General features: G+C 37.7%; 1 protein-coding gene across 1 annotated transcript; it reads right to left on the reverse strand.

The window, feature by feature from the left end:
• Positions 1-708: 708 nt before the first annotated feature.
• LOC134855972 (cytochrome P450 1A1-like) lies at positions 709-19495 on the reverse strand (the record flags this gene model as incomplete). Its single annotated transcript, XM_063872342.1, is given in 7 exon segments — positions 709-1338; positions 1590-1891; positions 2276-2384; positions 4615-4793; positions 5944-6180; positions 18560-18720; positions 19480-19495. Coding segments are annotated over 7 exon segments (1348 nt in total), but the record flags the coding sequence as incomplete, so codon positions are not given.

Below are 19495 nucleotides of genomic sequence, written 5' to 3' on the forward strand. Positions count from 1 at the left end.
TTAATTAACCAAGTTGCATTGCTAATCAACAAGTTGTAGGAAAAAAATGTTACCAAAAATTGATCAAAAATGTTGGAGCCAACTTAACTTTGCTGAATGGCTTTGAGTTTTAAGCTCTGTTCGGTTTTTGTTTTGATAATTCATTTCAGCAATCACAAAAGTTAACAACTTTTTTGTCTTAAATCGGCTAATTGGCAGTTATCGAACCCGAACAAAAATTTAACGCAGCTCAAATACATTTTAGGATACCTTTCAAATGAGATACGAATAAGAATACGAAAATTGCGAATTAGAAAATCAGAAGTAGTTGAACGAAGAAATAAACCGAGCGCATACCTAATATCTCTCTTCGAAAGTCGGAGATTAATTTTTGGGGCCGGCTTTCCCTTTTAACTTTAATTTTTCAATGACTCATTTTACTGAAAAATAATGAGCTTATTTGGTTTTGTAGGGAACTGGAACAATACCTTATCCCGTACCCAGGGAGTTTTCTGTGCAAGATCTGAAATTTTTTATTTCCTGCATAATTTGTTCGCAGCTCTGAATTCTTTATTTCAGATCTTGATCTGAATTTAAAAACTTCAGATCTGAAGTTCGGATCTGAAATAGAACATTTCAGATCTGAAATAAACTTGAAAAACAAAGTTTGAGATCTAAAATCATACTTGAAAAACCTTATCTGAAATTATAATTTATTCATTTCGAGCAAAAAATTGAGTTATTTTTTTGATGTTTCTGCAATACACAATTATGTTTAAATTAACTAGCGGTAATTATCGGATAATTTTACTTGGTACAGGAGCTTAAAGCTCATAAAAAAAACTACTACGACGGGAATTCGGTTTTAATCATATTTACTTAAGTTTTTTTGTAATTAGATTTATAATGAAGATGGTAACGTTCTGGTTTTCCACATTGAAATGACCTTATTGATATTATTTGCTTCACCAGATGAGGACAGTTGATTCACAGAATTTTTTTTCTGTTCACAGGTCTATTTTTTCTCTTTTCGGAGGTAGGCTGCAAAATCATTTGGAACCACGTCCAACCTTATTAACTGCTCCTCGCTTATCCGCCCATCGCGTTTTATGGGATGTAACGAGAAACTTTTGAGAATATCAGCCAGAATCAAGTAAATCAAACTCAGAGCTAATTTTTCACCGAGACATCTTCGTTTTCCTACTCCGAACGACATTAGGTTCTCGACTGCCTCGTGGTCTAACATCACGCGATCGGTTTCTGTGTCGTTTTCCTTTACAGTCTTGAGAAAGTTCCTTGTGTCAAAAACTTCAGGGTATTTCCACACATTTTTGTCGTGGTTCGCTGCCCAAAGATTCACTGACAAAACAATTTATGAATTAGAAATAATTTAAAGGAAAAATATCACTTATTTGAAGAAAGTTAAACAGTCATCAGTAGCTGTGAAAAAACACAATTTTTAACAACTATGAAGATGATTTCTGAATTGATATGCGAATTTCGATATCTAGCTCTAGTAGAATTGAACGGCGTTGTATCCAAAAGTTTGCTGTTTTTTTTTGTGCGTGGTAGTGTATGTAGGATTAATCTTAGGGGATTATTTAACTAACCCAGAACTGGAGTTTCTTTCGGAATGAAGACTCCTTCTTCTTTGAAATCCTCAAGAGGAGCGTGAGGAACAGTTATCGGAGTGACTGTAATGAACCGAAGCGTCTCGTAAACAACCGCATTTAGATACACATTCGAGCTTCGAGACTTCAAGTTTATATCGGCTTGTTTAGTTAACTCCTCTCTGACTTTCGATTGTAGATCCGGTCGGTTTGTGAGAAATAGAATTACCCACTCTATTGTGCTGCTAGTCGTGGGTATCATAGCTCCGAAAAGTTGAGTTCCGATTGAAAGCAATTCCATCCTAGATTTTGAGCACTTTTCCACTTTACACTGCATTATCATGGTATTTGGAAAGGGTGCTTGAAAATTATATCTAATACAGTACAAGTTTTTTGGTACAAGTGTTCAACTAGTTTTCCCGCACTCAGTAAAAAGAGAAAAAAATCAATTATATTATAATTATAATCGTACTTTCAGCAAAATTATAATTAATTATAAGCGAAAATTTTAGATGTTTAAACGATTTATAGTCTATTCTAATGATAACATTTTTAATCAATTATAATCAATTGTCTTTTTGAATTTTATTGAGACTGATTATAAAAATCCATTATAATCTATTATTTTCTCTTTTTACTGAGTGCTGGTTCATAGATCCCAATTTGAAAAGACTATGGAAAAGTGCCTGGATATGTTGTCGGGCAAATCGTGCGCCAGTGACCTTGACGCCAGTTGCCCGAAGATCGAGTTCGGTTCAGACTCAGTCGCCAAGACAAGAACAAAATCGGACATTCCTAAAGCAAAAGTTTAATAACGACAAAATAACGAAGCGAAGGGAAAAAACTAGGGCGTAGAGTGTATAGTGTTGAGGGGGCGCCAGACATCAAGCCGACGGGACTTCAAGCCGAATCGTAAAAATAGCGACTTCGAGCAAAATAATTTGTCACAAAGTCATGAAATATGATTATAACTTGCAAACAATTTTGAAGAAGTTCTCAATTTCATGAGCTTTCTTTAAAAATTATTGGCTTTTTCAAAGTTTTTGGGCCTCTAATTGATTTTTAGGAATATTAAAAATAAAAACTTCGTTGGCCTCTAATTGATTTTCAGGAATATTAAAAATAAAAACATCGTTGAAGGGGTTTTTCATGAGTATAATTTATGCATTTCAAAATCCGGTGAATCCAACAATCTGGTGCCACTCTTAAGTGGGGCATTGTCATGAAGAACGCTTAATATGAAATAAGCTTGCCTATAATTTAGAAAAGAGTATTTTTACTGATGAAAATGAAGCACTTTGAGGTGCTTTGTAAAGTTTAAATTTCGGCTTGAAGTCCCGAGTCGAGATTTTTCACCTAATTTGAAGCAAGATTTGAGTGGTTTGAGCGTTTTTGTTAGACAATTACGCTCAAAATCTTGCTTCAAAATGAGCGGTTTGAGCGGTTTTTGAACGGTTTATCCAAAAAAACCTCAAAAACCGCGGTAAAACCTTTGGCTTGAATTCCCGTCGGCCTTGAAAACCCGGGTTGAGGGTCAACTGTTGTATCATATGAAAGCCCTATAACCTTTTTGGTCAAAATCCAATTCCAATAAAACTTTTGAATTTCATTTGAAATGTAGTCTTGATGTTTTCCCTTTCGGTGTAGTGATTGCTTCAGTCACAGAAGAGGTCTCTAGTCGGAATTTTTCCTGGCTCAACAGCTAAAAAACTTGCATTTCCCGCATCCAAGTTTAGGCGTAAGTAATCGATTATAACGGATTATTATGATGATTTTTTGGCAATTATAATTGTTTATAATTACCAAATTTAGGTGTTTAAAATTGATTATAGTTCTTGCAAAAAAACCCTTAAAATTAATTATAATCAATTATAATCAATTATAATCGATTATAATCTCTTGTTTTGCCGAAATTTTGTCAATTCAAAACTATAATCGAATTATATCGTATGGTTTATTATTTTTGTGTCAATAAAAAAATCTCTAAAAGAGAGATCTCTTGAACACTTTGGTTCATCTGAACACAAAGTTTTACCTCGAAACAAAAGTTTCATAGAGATCCTTTCATATGAGTGGAAAGGTTCCCGCGGTAAATAAAACATGAATCTTCGGAATCAAACTTGAAACTACATTAATTTGCTGATGTTTTGGTGTTTAAAAAAGCTTAAAATATGCATCACAAAACAACTCTTATGGGGAAGAAATGTAAAAAAACTTATAAATTTGAATTAATTGGAAAAATTTTTGAAAAATTTCTTTTTTTTTTCATAGAAACCACCGTCTACAAAAAGCATAAAATATAAGCAATTTAGATGCAACTTCGAAAACCAAATGGAGAAACAAAAGGGATTATAATCAATTATAATCGATTATAATGGATTTTTGTGCAAAACTAACGAACTAGAAATTTGAATAAAAATAATGGATTATAATCAATTATAATCGATTATAATTGTATCGAAAAATAGACGAATAAATAATCGATTATAATTGATTATAATGGATTATATTTAATTATTATAAAAAGAGAGATAATAATCGATTATTAAATGATTAAAATCGATTGTTTCTCAATTTTAGTAAGACTGGTACTAAAATCGTAAAATAATCGATTATTAACGCTTGAAACTGGATGCGGGTAGGGCCAATATACCTGTGTGTGCATGAAATTGTCCTCGTTACATCATTCTGGCGCTGCTATTTTTTTTGGTTTAGACTGCAGCATAAGACTGCTGCAGCAAAATTGCTCTTTTTGTAACAAAATTGCTCTTTTTTTCAACAAAGTTGCTCTTTTTTTCAACAAAGTAGCTCCGTATTTTTTTCAACAAAGCAGCCCATTTTTCGATGACCGATTTGGCAGGACACGCGTGGTTGGAGGGAACTTAGTCAATTCAGTAATGATGCAAAAAAACTAGAGCTTAAATCATCAAAATCAGAAGGTAAACTTATATCCATTTAATCCTTGATTTTAACTTTATTTCATGAGATATATGAAAAACTTTAACCCTTAAACTAATCGACTCACTCTGAAAAAGAGACTTGAGCTCCCTAATTTTGGGCCAGAACAGGTAGTGTAACCATGGATTTGTGTCTGCCAGGGTTGCAAAGGGGATCACATGGACAAATTTGTTCATATCGGAGAGGAACTGTTCCGCCTTCTCAGCCAGAAGATGCCCCTGCAGCTCTCTTCCCGTAAACAATTGACTGTAACAAAAAAAAACACGAAAGGTAAGAAGGTAACAAAGTGAGTGCTGGGGAAAATGACAAGCAAACAGGTAACATCCCTGGTTGATCAAAATGTGTAACCATATATGGCTCCATAGAAGCCATAGAAAAATGCCGACGTTTTATGTTAAAAGCGTATAGTTTATATAATTGAAGCAACATATGCATGGAAATTTATTACAACGGATTTTTTGTTCGCAGTTTTATTTGGTTATTTTATGAAGTAGCAATGGTCATAAAACTAGATATTTGCAACTTATGCTTGCTCTGGCATCATATGTGGTGCGACGTATGGTTACCGAAGAAGCTAACCCCACGAGAACAGCAACAGTTATAATTCAAACACTATATACCGCCCCCTGATCTGATTAGATTAAAGGAAGCACCAATGATCACAATTCATGGCTAATTGTTCAGGCCATTGAAAATGGGGAGAAGCTTTGTATTCGGGCGCCTTTTAGTAGTTTTTTTCACGCAAAATCAGGTACAATAAACATTTATTGGAATGAGTAAAATGATATACCACATTAAAGCACTTTCAATCGCAATTCGAACAACATTTTAAAAAATGTCAAAAAAAGTAATGAAAGTTGTAAGTATCAAGAAAAATCAGTAGAAATTTTGGCTTTTTAGTCTAATTTCGGAGCAAAAAAACAGCATGCAGGCTAATTATTTACAGATAAGCCGGGTGAAACTTTCATTCAAGCCCTGAAACCCAGTGAAAATCCTTTCTGAAGATTTTTAGAGCCATTTTGGGAATGAAGAGTTTTTTAAAAATCAAAGAAATTTTTGCAGAAAAAATGAAAAATTGCTGTGTTTGTCTCGTCACATTTTGAAAACTGTTGTCTATATGCCTACTTTAATATTACTATCGAGTATTCCTAAATTCTAAGCTTTCGTTTAGATCTTTTCATCGCACCGAGTACGAAAACGACTCTGATTTGAAATAAGTAGTTTTTTGTATTTTTTAAAGATTATGGTCCAAACATCCTGTGCTACTTGCACAACTACCGGCTATCCTTGTTCAAATTGAATTTTGTTATCCGCAACTTGATTCTTGCAATTCGTTCAAAAAAGTTCCAAAAACTATTATGATTTTTTTCATCAAATTTCACCAATTTCATCTCACCATGCGCTTGAAATGACCATCCATCTGACACTTTTCTCTGATGATGTCATCAAGCCATCCGCCTCTATGTTGTCAATCAAATTTGACACCTGTCTCTTCGCAACAAGCTCGGTCAAGACCTCGGTTGTATTTTCTTCCTCTTGATCATGGGCCTCTTGTGTTTCTGGCAACTTTTTCGCAAAAGGGCAGTAAGCTAGTTTTAGCGCGTCGAGTCCTGTTTTCCGAAGGAAAAGATACCTAAAATTGAAACAATTTTGAACTGACAGTTAAGGGCTAGTTAAAAAAAAGACGGATTTTATTTTTTATTATCTACGTTAAAACACTTAAAAGAATTTCCGGCACAGCTAGCTGATTTGACTGAATCTGAGGGAAAAAAGAAGCAGCGGTGGAAAATGGGTAAGATACATTAGTTTAAATAACGTATGTTACGGTCAGTGTAAACAAACTGTATTCAAATGAAACACTCAGCGACAAATCATTTAGCACCACTGGAACAAGACATAGCTGTTGCCAGGTATCAATCGTGACACGAAGGTTAATACCAAGGACGGACTTCAGGAACTAAATGTAAATGCATGAAATTCGTTTTCGAAGAAATTTTGAATCGCAAAAATGAAAAATTAAAGTACTTGAACTAACTAAATTGAGTTTTAGACCGTGAGCGTCTGCCCTCTCCCTGGCCCGGAATAAATTTTTTTTTGAAAAGTTCAGTTAGGCTCGTCTACGCCCTTTTTTTCTTCTTCGTGTTTTTACGCACTGTCCCTTCCCCTGCTATCATCTCCAGGCTCCCCTTCTCATTAGTCTTTCGTGATCGACTCCATCATCACCGCTCCCATCTTTGATACGGCTATTCAAGTCCTGGCTCGAATACGATACGAGACGCTGCTATGGCCCGCTCTTTTCTTCTCTCCAACGTCCTCCTTAATGTCTTCGTTGACCCTTTTGCTCCTTCGGCTTCTTTGAACTCATCTCCACGGTGCGCTGCTCCTCTTTTCCGTAGGTCTCGTTATGTCGTAGTTGCAAGGCTTTGCTCCGCTCATTCTCTGACCGCTTTCAATTGCTCTCGCCCGCGCTTTAACACCACATTAAAATAATGTTGGCTCCTATTCAGATTCGGAAACCAGGTTTTCGCTTAAACTTCATCGCACTCCGTGATTGCTTTTTTGGTCGTCGGACTTTTATTTCCTGCGTCGAGCTTCTTCCGTAGCTATGCCATTGTAGGCGGGCTAGACAAGTTTCTACTGCGCTTATCCTTTGGGCACCGACATCCGTTTTTCTGCTACCGCACTTTTCTTGTAACGTATTTTCACAGACACAATTTGTAACGTAATTGTGTGCTTTGATTCTTCAACGACTATTTGTTTTAATGATTGATACCTATTATTTTTCTGTTTTATCCGTTGGAATAGGAGCTTAGCTGGGTCGCTTAGCAGTTTCGACAGTCCCCCTACAAGCGGCCTAGCAGGGCACCCTATCACGAGTAACCACGAAGTCGAAGTTTCAAAGTCTCCTGGTTCTATTTCACATCTGACTGTAAGTTCCAGCTGGTCAGCGGGGTACGGCATCTTCTGAGCCCTTGGCTACTCTTTTTCTAAGCATGCAGAATTTTGCCGTGAATTTTTATTCTAATTTAGGTAAGCAGTTTTTTGATTAAACTGCGTAACACGGTGTTGTCTTCGCGGCCATGATGAGCCTCGAATGGCGACATTTTTAGGGAAGCGTTTGGTGCAAACCGTAGAGCATCGCTCAACCATAGTTTCTATGTTTCCATGTTTTTCTTCTTTTGCGTATGTTAATGCAATTTTATTTATGCATCCAATAGTACGTTTGACGCATCCGGGTGCCCAATGGTTGCTGTGGGTTGAACGATTTCTTTGCCCTCGGCATTGCAAAGTTCTATAATCGTTTTTGAGGTGAAACTGGACCCCCTTGGTCCAAATAATTTTTTCGAGGGACCTCATGATCAGTTATGTACTTTGAATTGAACTTCAACATTTTGCCAGATTTGTTGTTTTTACACAACATTGCTGAGTGCTAACCAGAGAATTGGTCTACCGCTACTTTTACATTTTTTTCTGTTTCGTTGAGATTTCTTTCTGGGCCCCCAGAAGGTAATTTGATAACCTTCATTCGGCTCCATGGAATCGTAAACGGTACCCATATCATTTTTATGGCTTAATGGTTTTATATTCTACCGGCAGCTGTGCACTCTTGGCACTCTTCGGCCTCCGATGCTAGTTAGACTTCCGTAGATGCATGGGAATTATACAAGTCTTGCCTTTTCAAACATTCTGGCCTCCCCATGATGGAAGCTATGAATGCGATTAATGATGGGTCTTCGGAGCGGGTTCGGAATGGCACACTTCTCATCCATCCGCAGGCATCCATCCTTCACGTAGAAGTCGTGAACGTACTGTTAAGATAACCGCCTTGGCCCTGACCTTTTCTGCAAAACTGGGGTGCTTGGTCACCAATATGTCCAGAACCGCCTCGAACAGGGGGTCCGCCTTGAAGTTCGACTCCACTAACTTCAGGCTGAATAGCTCCGGTAAACTATCCGTTTTCTTAACACCTTACAGTCCCTTGTTATCACACTCATAATCACATTGGTTGTTTAAAAAGGCAGTTAGATCTGCCAACTGAATCTCGATGGAATTAAGACCATCGTGTTCATCTTTGCTTACCGTTCCTGTGGTTCTGGCCTCCAAATCTTCATTGATAACTACGACTTCTGGACTGTCGCTACTGCTGGATACGTGATAAAATGTTACTTTGTTGTAGCTAAATCTAATTTAGACATTAAAAAGAATAAAGGAATAAAAGTGAATTAGTCTAAAGTTAAAACATTAAAAAAGTGAAGAGATCATTCTCTCCGCCGGAGAGAATGGCAAGTGAAGGTCCTATGTAAGTGACCTGTTAACTAATTAAGTTAATTAAAGTTTGCAATAAATGCAAGATAAAATGCGAATCACAACATTCCTCTAAGCAGGAAAAGTTTTAACCAGCACCAATAGGTAATTACAAACTAACTGAGTCTTTTCTCCCCCTTTTGGGGAATAGAAAAAGAATTTTTACTACACCAACAATGTAAAGCAGCTGAATAACTAAACTACATACTAACAATGGCACTAGGTAATGCAAAAGTATTTTAAAAAGAGTTATCCGGTATCCGACGGATATGCTCCCAGAATGAATCAATTGGCAACCGAACGTCTGAGGAACGTTTATTAGCATAAATTTGTGAGTTAGGAGGTATGACAGAACGAAATTGGGTTAACTGCACTGCGAAGGATTTTGAAAAAAGGGCAGAGGTGAAAATACTGGTTATCTAATATAGATAGCAACAAGATAACAAGAAGATAGCAACAAGATAAGGGTTGAAAAAGTACTCAGATTAAATTAAATTGTAAATTATCATTTACAATTTCGGTAACAATCTAAAAAGTTTTCGAGTTCTGCGTTAAATAGTTCACTATCGAGTTCTGATTGGTCTCCAAAGTTATCAATCGCCATTCTCAGGGATTCATCGGTTGAGGAGGTAGAAATTTGATCTGGAGATGGGGAATCAGAGTCAATTGTCATCAGTTCCGCCGGAGTTCGGCTATTGTTCACTTCATGTTGATTGATATCGTCGATTTCTATTACAATTGGATTAGATGCAGAGCCAGAGATCGCTTGAGGTAAATCTACAACATCTATGAAGTATCTTTTACCGTAAAATTCTGGTGGTCCTACATTCCTACTAGAGCGTCAAATGATAGGAGGATCGTTACCAGATTTGTTGGAAGGGACGGTAGTCGGAGTGGAATCGTCTGCAGAGTCGACTATTTCATAAACCGGGAAATCTGTAAGTGTGTCCTTGTCCACCGGATTAGATGAGTTGTCTTGTAACTGATGCGTGATGTAGGATTTGGACCTGCTGGAATGATGCTTATTGGGCATTCCACTGGTTGGTCCCCGAGTTGGTCTCTGGCTTGAATGGTGTTGTCCTCTAAAATCTCAGTTTTAATGTTATTTTTGGGTAAACTAGAGTTAAGGGTGATTCCATTCTGAATTTGGGTTTTGCAGGAGTCCGAAATAAAGCGCTCTCTAGCCACATCTCTACAAGGAAAACCTCCCGCTATCCATTCCCAGTCGCTAGTTTCTGATATATCCGAGGGAATAAACATAGATTCATCCGAAGAAAGATGATTATGGGGGGGGGGGGGGGTTGTCGACTTCTTCGACCGACGAGTTTGTCTCCGAGCTGATATAGAGGAGGACCGCGACACACGTGTCTTTGTCAAGTTGTCTGAGGATCCTAGTTCGACCTGTTTGCGAGTTTTTGGTTGTGGCTTTCGGGGCTTAGATTTACGTCTTGAACTCTCGTGCTTCTGACCTACTTCAGCATTAGAGTTAGGAAAATAAGGGAATGAAATACTTCGTTTAAAAGGTCTAATCTTGGTCGAGTTTGATTTAGGAATCGCAATGTCAGATTTTCGGATTATTTTTCCGTCGGATAATTCTACTGTCGAAGTAGACGAATTTATAATTCTTTTGTTATGTTCCTTATAGAAAGGGTCTCGGTTGATGGTTCCGTTTGTTTTCCGAGGGATTTTACCTCTGAAGGGACTTTGAAGAGGTACTCTATCAGTGAGGGTTTTCAAAGATGTGGCATAGTCTGTGTCATAACCCTTCTCTGATGGTGATTGATTCTTTTTCGAAATCAAACCGTCCTTGTAACCATCTTCGAATCTATCGTCCATGTTCCAATCATTCGCCCTTTTCTTCGATAGTATTGATTTCCTTTTGTCTGAAATTCCAAAGGATGGTTTACCGGAGGCTATTTGTTTCCAAATAGTATTTGGTTTTCTATTAAAATAAATTTCGAAGGGAGAACATTTATTTTTAGATTAATAAGATGATCGTAGGTTCCAGATAATTTTTGAAACGGCATTTGAAGTGTAGATTTTTGATGTTCTTGTGATATGGCTAACAGTTTAATTTTTACAGTATGTACAAGTTTTTCGACTAATCCGTTGGAACGATGGTCGCCTACTTTACAAAATATTATTTTAATATTGTTAGAATCGCAGAATAATTTAAAATCTTGGCTTGTAAAGCAAGTTGCGCGGTCTACTCTTGTTGAATAAGATATACCGTGTAAGAATATGAAATCCTGGAGAAATTCGATAAATCTCTGGTAAAAAGCTTGAAGTAAGGGGAGTTTGCATTAATCGTATCCACTTTGTTTTGAAGTGCCTTCACGATAGGGCTCAACATAGGGTCATCTTCAGTTAAGAGAGCTACGAGCTTGGCATTAAAGAGAATATTTAAATCCAAGGGACGTTCGGCCAACTTCAAGTTTTCGCGGTATTTTTTTACAAGATTAGCGTGATCTGGCAATAAAGGGAAATCTAATGCTAATGAAAGTAGTGGGATTAAGTAGTGGAAATCTAAGTAACCGGAAGTAGTGAGATTAATTACAATATTCTTATTATTCATATTAACAGTATATACAATTTTTTTATCTGCAGGCGAGTTAATTAATCTACAATTAAGAATTAAAAAGTAAAAAAAATGCGGAATTAGAAATCGAAATATTTATTGGGTTTGTGGTCGAATAATCCGTTGGAATTCAATTTGAAGTGCAAAATTCAGTTCTATTGTGATTAGTCGAACGGATTGGAAAAGTCGAATTAATTAGTTTTAGTACTGACGCTATAAGCTAATTACGTAACTTTGCGTAATCGGAATTTTCCAAATTTGAACCCATGGCTGAGCAGGTCATTCTGTGTTTCTCCGACGGATTAATTGATTTCTTAATCTTATTAATATTTGCTACTACAAATTCTTCATCGTAATGGGATATCGGAAAGGCTTTTCCAGATGAAATTCTAGAAATTAGGTCAGTGAATCCCATATCTTTTCCTGCTAGATGTTTAATTGTAAAATTCAAAGGTAATAATCTATCCACCCATCTTGTTAATCTGCTATGATATGTTTTATTTCCGTAATTAGGTGAGAGGGCAGACAGTAGTGCTTTGTGGTCTGTGATTACTTCAAACTCTGATCCGTTAAGGTAATATTTATAATGTTCGACAGCCCATACAGCTCCTAGCAGTTCGAGTTCGTTAGTGGAATATTTTGACTCATGCGGGTTTAAAAACCGAGAGGCGAAAGAAATTGTAAATTGTTTTCCAATCACTCCCGTGGAGTTGTTCAAGGGAAGCTCCCAACCCATTGTTCGAAGCGTCAGTTTTCACTCTGGTATTACGTTTTACATCAAAATGGGTATTCTCCGTGAGGCTTACGATTTCTTGTTTAATTTTCTCAAATGCTTTCGTAAAGTCGTCATTCCATTAGAAGATCGATTTCTTATTTAGTATAGGGCGAAGTGGGCTCCCTAAAGCAACTATGTTCGGGAAGAACTTGATGTATTGTTTTAAAGATCCGAAAAATGATCTTAACTCATTCAAATTTTTTGGAATAGGTAAGTCCTTTATTGCTTTCGTTTTATCAAATAAAGGTGCAATTCCTGTTTTCGAGATTTTAAATCCCAGCCATTCGATTTTTTTTTGAAAGAGTTTGCATTTTATCCATTTAACTGGGAAGTTATATTCGTCCAGTGTGGATAAAATTTTTAACACAATTTTCTTGTGGTCTAAGAAAGTCCCTTTGGAAGCAATTAAAATGTCATCTAAGTAACAATTGGTAAATGGGATAGAACCTAACGTTGAGTCCATTACTCTTTGAAATTCGTTAGGCATATCGCCCAGGCCGTAAAAGCCAGTTAAAAACTGGTATGTGTACCAGTAATATCGCCGCCCACACTAAAATTACATTGATTGCTGGTTAACTTGTCTACAGCGAGTTGACTGTATGCATTTTTTAAATCTAGGTTGGTAAACCACACTTCTCCAACGGAATCACTTGCGATTTGTGCCGCGACATTGTCTACCACTTCATGAATATTCGGCATTTGGTATTTGTTTATTTATAAACTTTGAATCCAGAGCTAACTTGACGAATTTGTCTTTTTACATGTAATGACTATTGGACTGATAAAACGATCTTCGTCGCAGTTTTCTAAATTCTTAATATGTCCTTCGTCTTTTAATCTGTTGGGTTCGTTCTTAACTGAATCCAGTAATTGGAGGGGGACCTGTCTTCTTTTTAACTGGATGGGTTTAAGAGGTTCGTGAAAATCGGTAATTTTTATCTGGATTTTTATTTTTCCAATCCGAAGGAACAAGTTTTTAAATGTTTTTGATATGTTTAAGATTTCACTATCTTTGTCTGTTGGTGAAATAGAATTTATGGACTTACACTGCTTGTGAGTCTGGAAATGTGGGAAACACTTCTTCGTAACTTCTATCCCCACTTTGGGCAGGTTGTCATTTCCTAGAATGTTTCTCTCGTGTCCCTCGGTCAAGAAGAAATAACAGTCGTTGTGTGACCAACCGTTAGAGAAGATCGGAAGTATCACCTTTCCAGAAATATTTAAAGCGTTGTCAGTAAATCCACAGTAAAGATCCTTGGTTGCTTTGTTCACCGGATGGATTTTCAAGTAAGGGTCTCGGAGATTCAGTTCGTGTAAAACGTTTTTCTTGAGAAAACTAACCGGGCTAGCCGAACCCACTTGTATATCTAAAATTACCTGATTTTCTTTTCCGAGGCCAAAATTTAATAGTTTTTTCAATTCTTTTCCGTCATTGTCGAAAATTGTAGAGACATTTAATACAGAGTAATCGTCTTTTTCACTTTTTCCAGATTCCGACCATGCGTTTATGACGCCAGAACATTCTCTATTTACATGGTCTGTATTTACATACGGATTATCCGACGAATTAAGTTCGGTATTATCTTCACTTTGATTATTTACAATGTTTACATTTCTACGACGAGATTTACAAAGTCTGGTAAAGTGACCTTTGTATTTACAGGATGTACAGGTAGTATTCTTTGCTGGGCAAACTGCTAGGTTTCCTTTTGAGAAAGTTCCGCCGCACTTCATACAGGTGTTGCTCTTTTCTATTATGAGAGTTGCCTCTCTTTTTACAGTAAAATGGCTTTGCGGTTATGTACAGATGATCCGTTGGATTTAAAATTGATTGTAAGTTTTAAGTGGTTTAAAATTCCCTTTTCATCGATGAGTGCTACATTTAGTGATTCTCGTGGTTGAAGAGTTTCTGTTAAAAGTTTCCTTTGGATGTCGTAGTTTTTCATGTTGTTTATGAAAATATCTCTAATCCATTTTTCTTCTCCCGCGGCTATGTCACAATCTTTAGCCATTTCTGCTAAGGCAACCCAAAATTGTTCGAGATATTCTCTGCCACGTTGTTTTTGATTTAACAATTTGTGCCGTTCAAATGTAACATTTGTTTTTCTGACCGAGGCGGTTGCTAGGAAATCCCAAAATTTTTTAAATGAAATTTGCAAGATTTTTAACGAAGTTTCTTTTTCCTTCATTTCCTAAGGCCAGGTACAAGATTGATCGTAATTTTTTATCTGCTTCCTTTAGTCGCATTCCATTGATTTTCTTGGTTTCTGTTTTAATGGAAGCTGATTCCTCTTCGTCATAACGTCTCTGTTCTTCAACGTTTCTGTCCATTCTCGACTTTCATTGGTTTTCCGTTTCGCCATCCAACGGATTTTTCAAATTTGGAGGTTGAGGATGATGATTCTCCGAAGAATTTGATAGTTTTTCAATGTCTATATTTTCTTTAGCGATGATAGCTAAGTGAAACAGATCGCTCCAATTTTCCCATAGAATTGGGGGATCTACGGTATGGTTTTGCCAAAATGGAGGTTTTCCTCTCACGTTAGATTCGTTATTCGACTGCGCCATGATAAAATGTTACTTTGTTGTGGCTAATTCTAATTTATTCAATTAAGAAGAATAAAAGAATAAAAATGAATTAGTCTAAAGTTAAAATAATCAAAAATTGAAGAGATCAATCTCTCCGCCGGAGAGAATGGCAAGTGCAGGTCATATGTAAGTGACCTGTTAACTAATCAAGTTAAGTAAAGTTTGCAATAAAAGCAAGATAAAAATGCGAATCACAACAATACAATTTCCGGATATTGAGATAGTAGTTTATCCAATTTCTTCAGAGAAGTTTTCTTAATTGAGAATTCAAGGGCTTACTTAATCCACACTCAGTGATAACTCCAACTGTTTTCGCGCTTTTCCAGCTGTCGACCCTCGATTTGCAAATATAAGCTTTTTGGTTGGCTTTCTGGTTAGCTCTTATCCTGTGAAAATGGAATCATGTCTTTGCAAACTGCAACCTGATTGGCTGAAACATCCATGTTTCTCTTAATAGCCATTAATCTTGATATTTCAGAAATGTAGCCAGAAGATCTATTTATTGATGTAATTTTGGCTACTATAAAACGGCTATCGTATCTACTTATTCTATGCGCTTCCCCGCGATGTCTCGAAAGATAATCGACAAGTCCTATTTTGCCCCTGGCATGTTCTTTTACGAAGTCAAATGAAAACATCAGGTAAATCTATCAGGTCAGCCGACTAAACATTGTTTTGTTCTTCCTTTGATTTCCGTTAGGTAATGTCACAAGTGGTTTGTGATCTGTTACTGCCGTGAATTTCTCCATAATTTCATATTTCTGAACTATTCTGCCCCCACACGACCACTAGCTTCTCTAACTCATTAGTTGAGAAAGTTCGTTCCGCCGCGTCTAAGAATCTTGAAGCGAATGATATCGGCCACCAGCCGTCGGTGCCGAACTGCTCCAGCACAGCCGCGAGTGCGTTGTGACTAGCGTCGCACACGATGCATATATTTTTGTGGAAGTCAAAATTGGCATTCAGGAGATCATACCAATTCGTTTTTCTTGCTGAGAAGCGACTGCAGTGGCGCCGGCAAGTACTAATGGAGGCTATGTATTGACCCCATAAACAATTTGAGTTGTGAGAGCGTTTTTGTTGATTGTAGGTTGTCAATTAAATCTGTTTTCTTGACCAACGGAGCGATTCTCGGGGCCGTAATTTTATGACTGAGCCACTCGCACTCCGGCCTCGCAAATTCATTTTTAGTTAGTTTAAGGGCCATATTTTCACGGTCCAACTTATCGGTTTTTTGTAGACAATAGCGATGCGTTCGAAAGGACAAGTATATCATCGATAAGCGCATGGGCGTTAGGAAAGTAGCTTACGATAGAATCCAACACCCTCTGAAATCTCGCGGGAGGTGTTGTAAGGCCGTAAAAACCTGTCTTAAATCGATATATGCCCATCGATTTGCTTTTCACCCAGGAGAAATTACATTGATTACTGGTATCTTTACCTAAGTGCAATTTTCCGTACGCATAGGTTAGACCCATTGTTGTGAAGTACACATTTCCCGCTCACTAATTTTTTCTCACAAATTTTTGGTGCGACACTACTTTTTATTTCTAACTTGTTAATTCAGTTCCCGCGATTCGAGCTTTTACCGACCCTTCCTTTTCAACTGAATTAACTATTGGCGACCCAAAGTTTTAACTGGAGCACTCTTCGAGTTTTTCTATGCTACCTTGACTTAAGAGTTTCTCAATTTCCTTAGCAATTTGTTCTTGCAGTGTAATTGGAACGTGTCTGTCTTTCTGTTGCACTGGCATCAAAGAAGAACTCTATTTGCATCTTATAGTTGCGAATGCGCCCTACCCTTTTTTTAAAAAAAATTAGTAAATTGCTGGCTGAAATGAATTGCCAGTCATCCAGTGGTTAATCCGACTGCTCGGATGGTCGTTGGATGTTCATGACTCAGGCGGCTGCAGCTTGCACAAGTTGTAGTCCTAACTGTGGCAGCAGATCCCGCCCGATGACTGACAGCCTGAATCCCCCGATCTCTTTGATGTCCGCCTCAGCTGACGATCCATTTGAGGTGAGCATCACCTTCATCTTCCTCATCAGTTTTAGCTGACTGTTTCCATAATCTCGGAAATGATCGTCATTTGGCCCCAAAAGTAATAAGTTAACTACCACCGTACCTAGCGTCCACTTTAACTAGTCAACTTTGAAAATCGAAATTAGTGACCCACTGTCAATCCACGCCATCGCTGATTTCCCGTTGATCTTAGTCGGCAGTTTTACACCTGCTAAAGTAAGCTTGTGTTCATCCCTTTCTTCTAATTGCTATGGCGATACAGTCATTTGAGCTGTCCGAGTACCATTCGTGTGATTGCAACTGTTGGTCATTGGGCCATCTGATCGAGTTATCATGTTTCTACGAAACTTCGTTGAGTTCTACAAACTGTTGGTCTATTCCGGCTTGGCCATGTATAAGTCCAAATCGCCCTCTTTTTCTCCCCCGCTTCCGTCGACACGTTCTTTCGTAGTGTCTTCGAATAATTGGTTATTGCGTTTCGGGCCGGAAACATCGCTTATCCGCGCCAACCCTTGACCCTCTCAGAACGATCACCTGCTGCCCTTCTGGAATGGCCTTCCCCATCGGATGGAATTAATTGTTTCCGCTTTTTTTACAACGCCCTGCTGCCGCCGGTGTCAGTCCACCGCCGGTAACCATATAAATCTTGGCGTATTTTCCTCCCTTTAAATTTTATAGTGCGATCTGTTATACTGCGTCGGGCATTTAAGTCGACCTACATAACTCCGTTAGCGCCTCCTTATTAGTCATTTCAACAATGAAGAAGTCTTTGAGGATTATTCGTTCTAGGATATCAAGATTACTTCTTGCCGCCAGTCCGCTTAATACCGAGTGGAGCTGCTCCAGCGTTTCCACCTCCTGCTGTTTCCGTGGCAACAACTGATAAGTTTCGAACTTCTCGTTTCGCTCCCTTTTGAAAATTTTCTCGAACTCGTCCAATATCCGGGGGTACCTGGTAGTCAAAAAATTCAGGTCCTGCTTCCAATTGTGGAGGATGTCTTGCCCGGGTTCCCCAATACACAACTATAGGTTCGAGATGAGCCTCTGTTCCGATGCTGTAGGATTCTTCTCCATTTCATCCGCCGGTAACGCCATGATTTGCGCCGCCGTTGATCCTTTTGCAAAATAGAATGACGTCGGATTGAAGCCATGCTTCGCGATTACGCCGCCATGTAAATCTGTTCATCTAATTTTCCCAGAGCATCGGAGTTCCGCACACACTTACTTGGCCAAAAAGCCGTTATCCCCAACGGGTTTTTTCATCCCCCGATGCTGTTCCCTGCTGTCTGCGCCATGTGAAATACGAGATACTCCAGTAGAGTAAATTACATCTGATAAGGTCAGTGTACACAAACTGTTTTTAAATCCAACAGTCAGCAACAAATGTTGTAGCACCACCGGAACTAAACGTAGCCGTTGGCAGTAATTAATCATGAGACGAAGGTCAATACCAAGGTCGGACTTCAAGAACTAAAAACTAGCATAAATTTATATGACATGTAAAATGTACATATATTACATTTATCTACGTTAAAGCACTTGTAAGACTAACAGTTTCCGGCCCAGCTAGCTACCTGACTGAATCTGATTGAAAAAAAAAACACGTCTTTTCTTTATTTGAGTGAAAACATATTCACTTTTAATTTCATTTGACACAAGATTTCGGCAAAACTGAATAGATTAATGCCAAATATTTTCTTTTGATAAGAAAAACAACAAAAGTTTTCAAATTTTTGACTGGCTTTTTTCCGTAAGGCTCGAAGGTGAGATTGGGTCCCCCGGGGGGCAGAGAGAAGGAGTTGAAGGGGGGTCTGCTGCTGAAATTACAGTTGGGGTGCAGCAGGATCTCACGGACAGCGCTGGCGGAAGACAACACTACAACTTCTTTTGCACCCAGAAACAGCTATAAAAGAAAAAAGAACTATTCAATTCACAAAATGAGCGAGGAGAAAGTTGAGAAATGAAAAAATACATATACAGCCAAAAAAGTTTATAAAAAAATTTGTATCAAAAGCGGATTTGAAAAAACTAAAGGCATTGCAACCGTCAGTGTCTTCGTATAATATCTTCAAACTAATTCTAAGATATACTTAAACCCTTTTCAGCTTAAGAGCTCGGAGTTGAAATATGTCACAGGTAGACGCAAAAATATACATACTAACATGAAAAAAATCTTTGTATAATTAACCGTTAGATCATGAAAAGATTCCTTCTAATTCATTTTCTTAGTATCTGATAAATATGAGCATTCATAAAATAAAAGCAGTTTAAATTTTAAACAGTAAAAACTTCAAAAATGACAATAATGCGGGCAGGGCGACAATTCGTAACAAGAGACAATTCGTAACAGGGCATCGACAAATAGAACATGCTTGCTCCGCTGAGCTTGCATCCGGCACAAGAAGAATACTGCGTGTGAATCAGTTTTCCCCGCTTATTCTGCAGTTACGAAATGTCGCTTGATATGAATTGTCGCCTGTTACGAATTGTCGCCTCTCGAATAAGGTACGAGTTATTTATGTTTCAATCACGAATATAAAAGTCAAGCTGATTTTTTTTGGCATTGAGTTAATTTTAATTAACCCAGACAATTCGGCACTTCTGCATCCATAGTGTAATTATATGACCCATTTTCAATTCTTATGAGCATAGTTGAACTCACCTTGAATCGACCTCCC

Source organism: Symsagittifera roscoffensis, chromosome 1, assembly GCF_963678635.1.
Source record: "Symsagittifera roscoffensis chromosome 1, txSymRosc1.1, whole genome shotgun sequence".
In the NCBI taxonomy this organism is placed as follows: Eukaryota; Metazoa; Xenacoelomorpha; order Acoela; family Convolutidae; genus Symsagittifera; species Symsagittifera roscoffensis.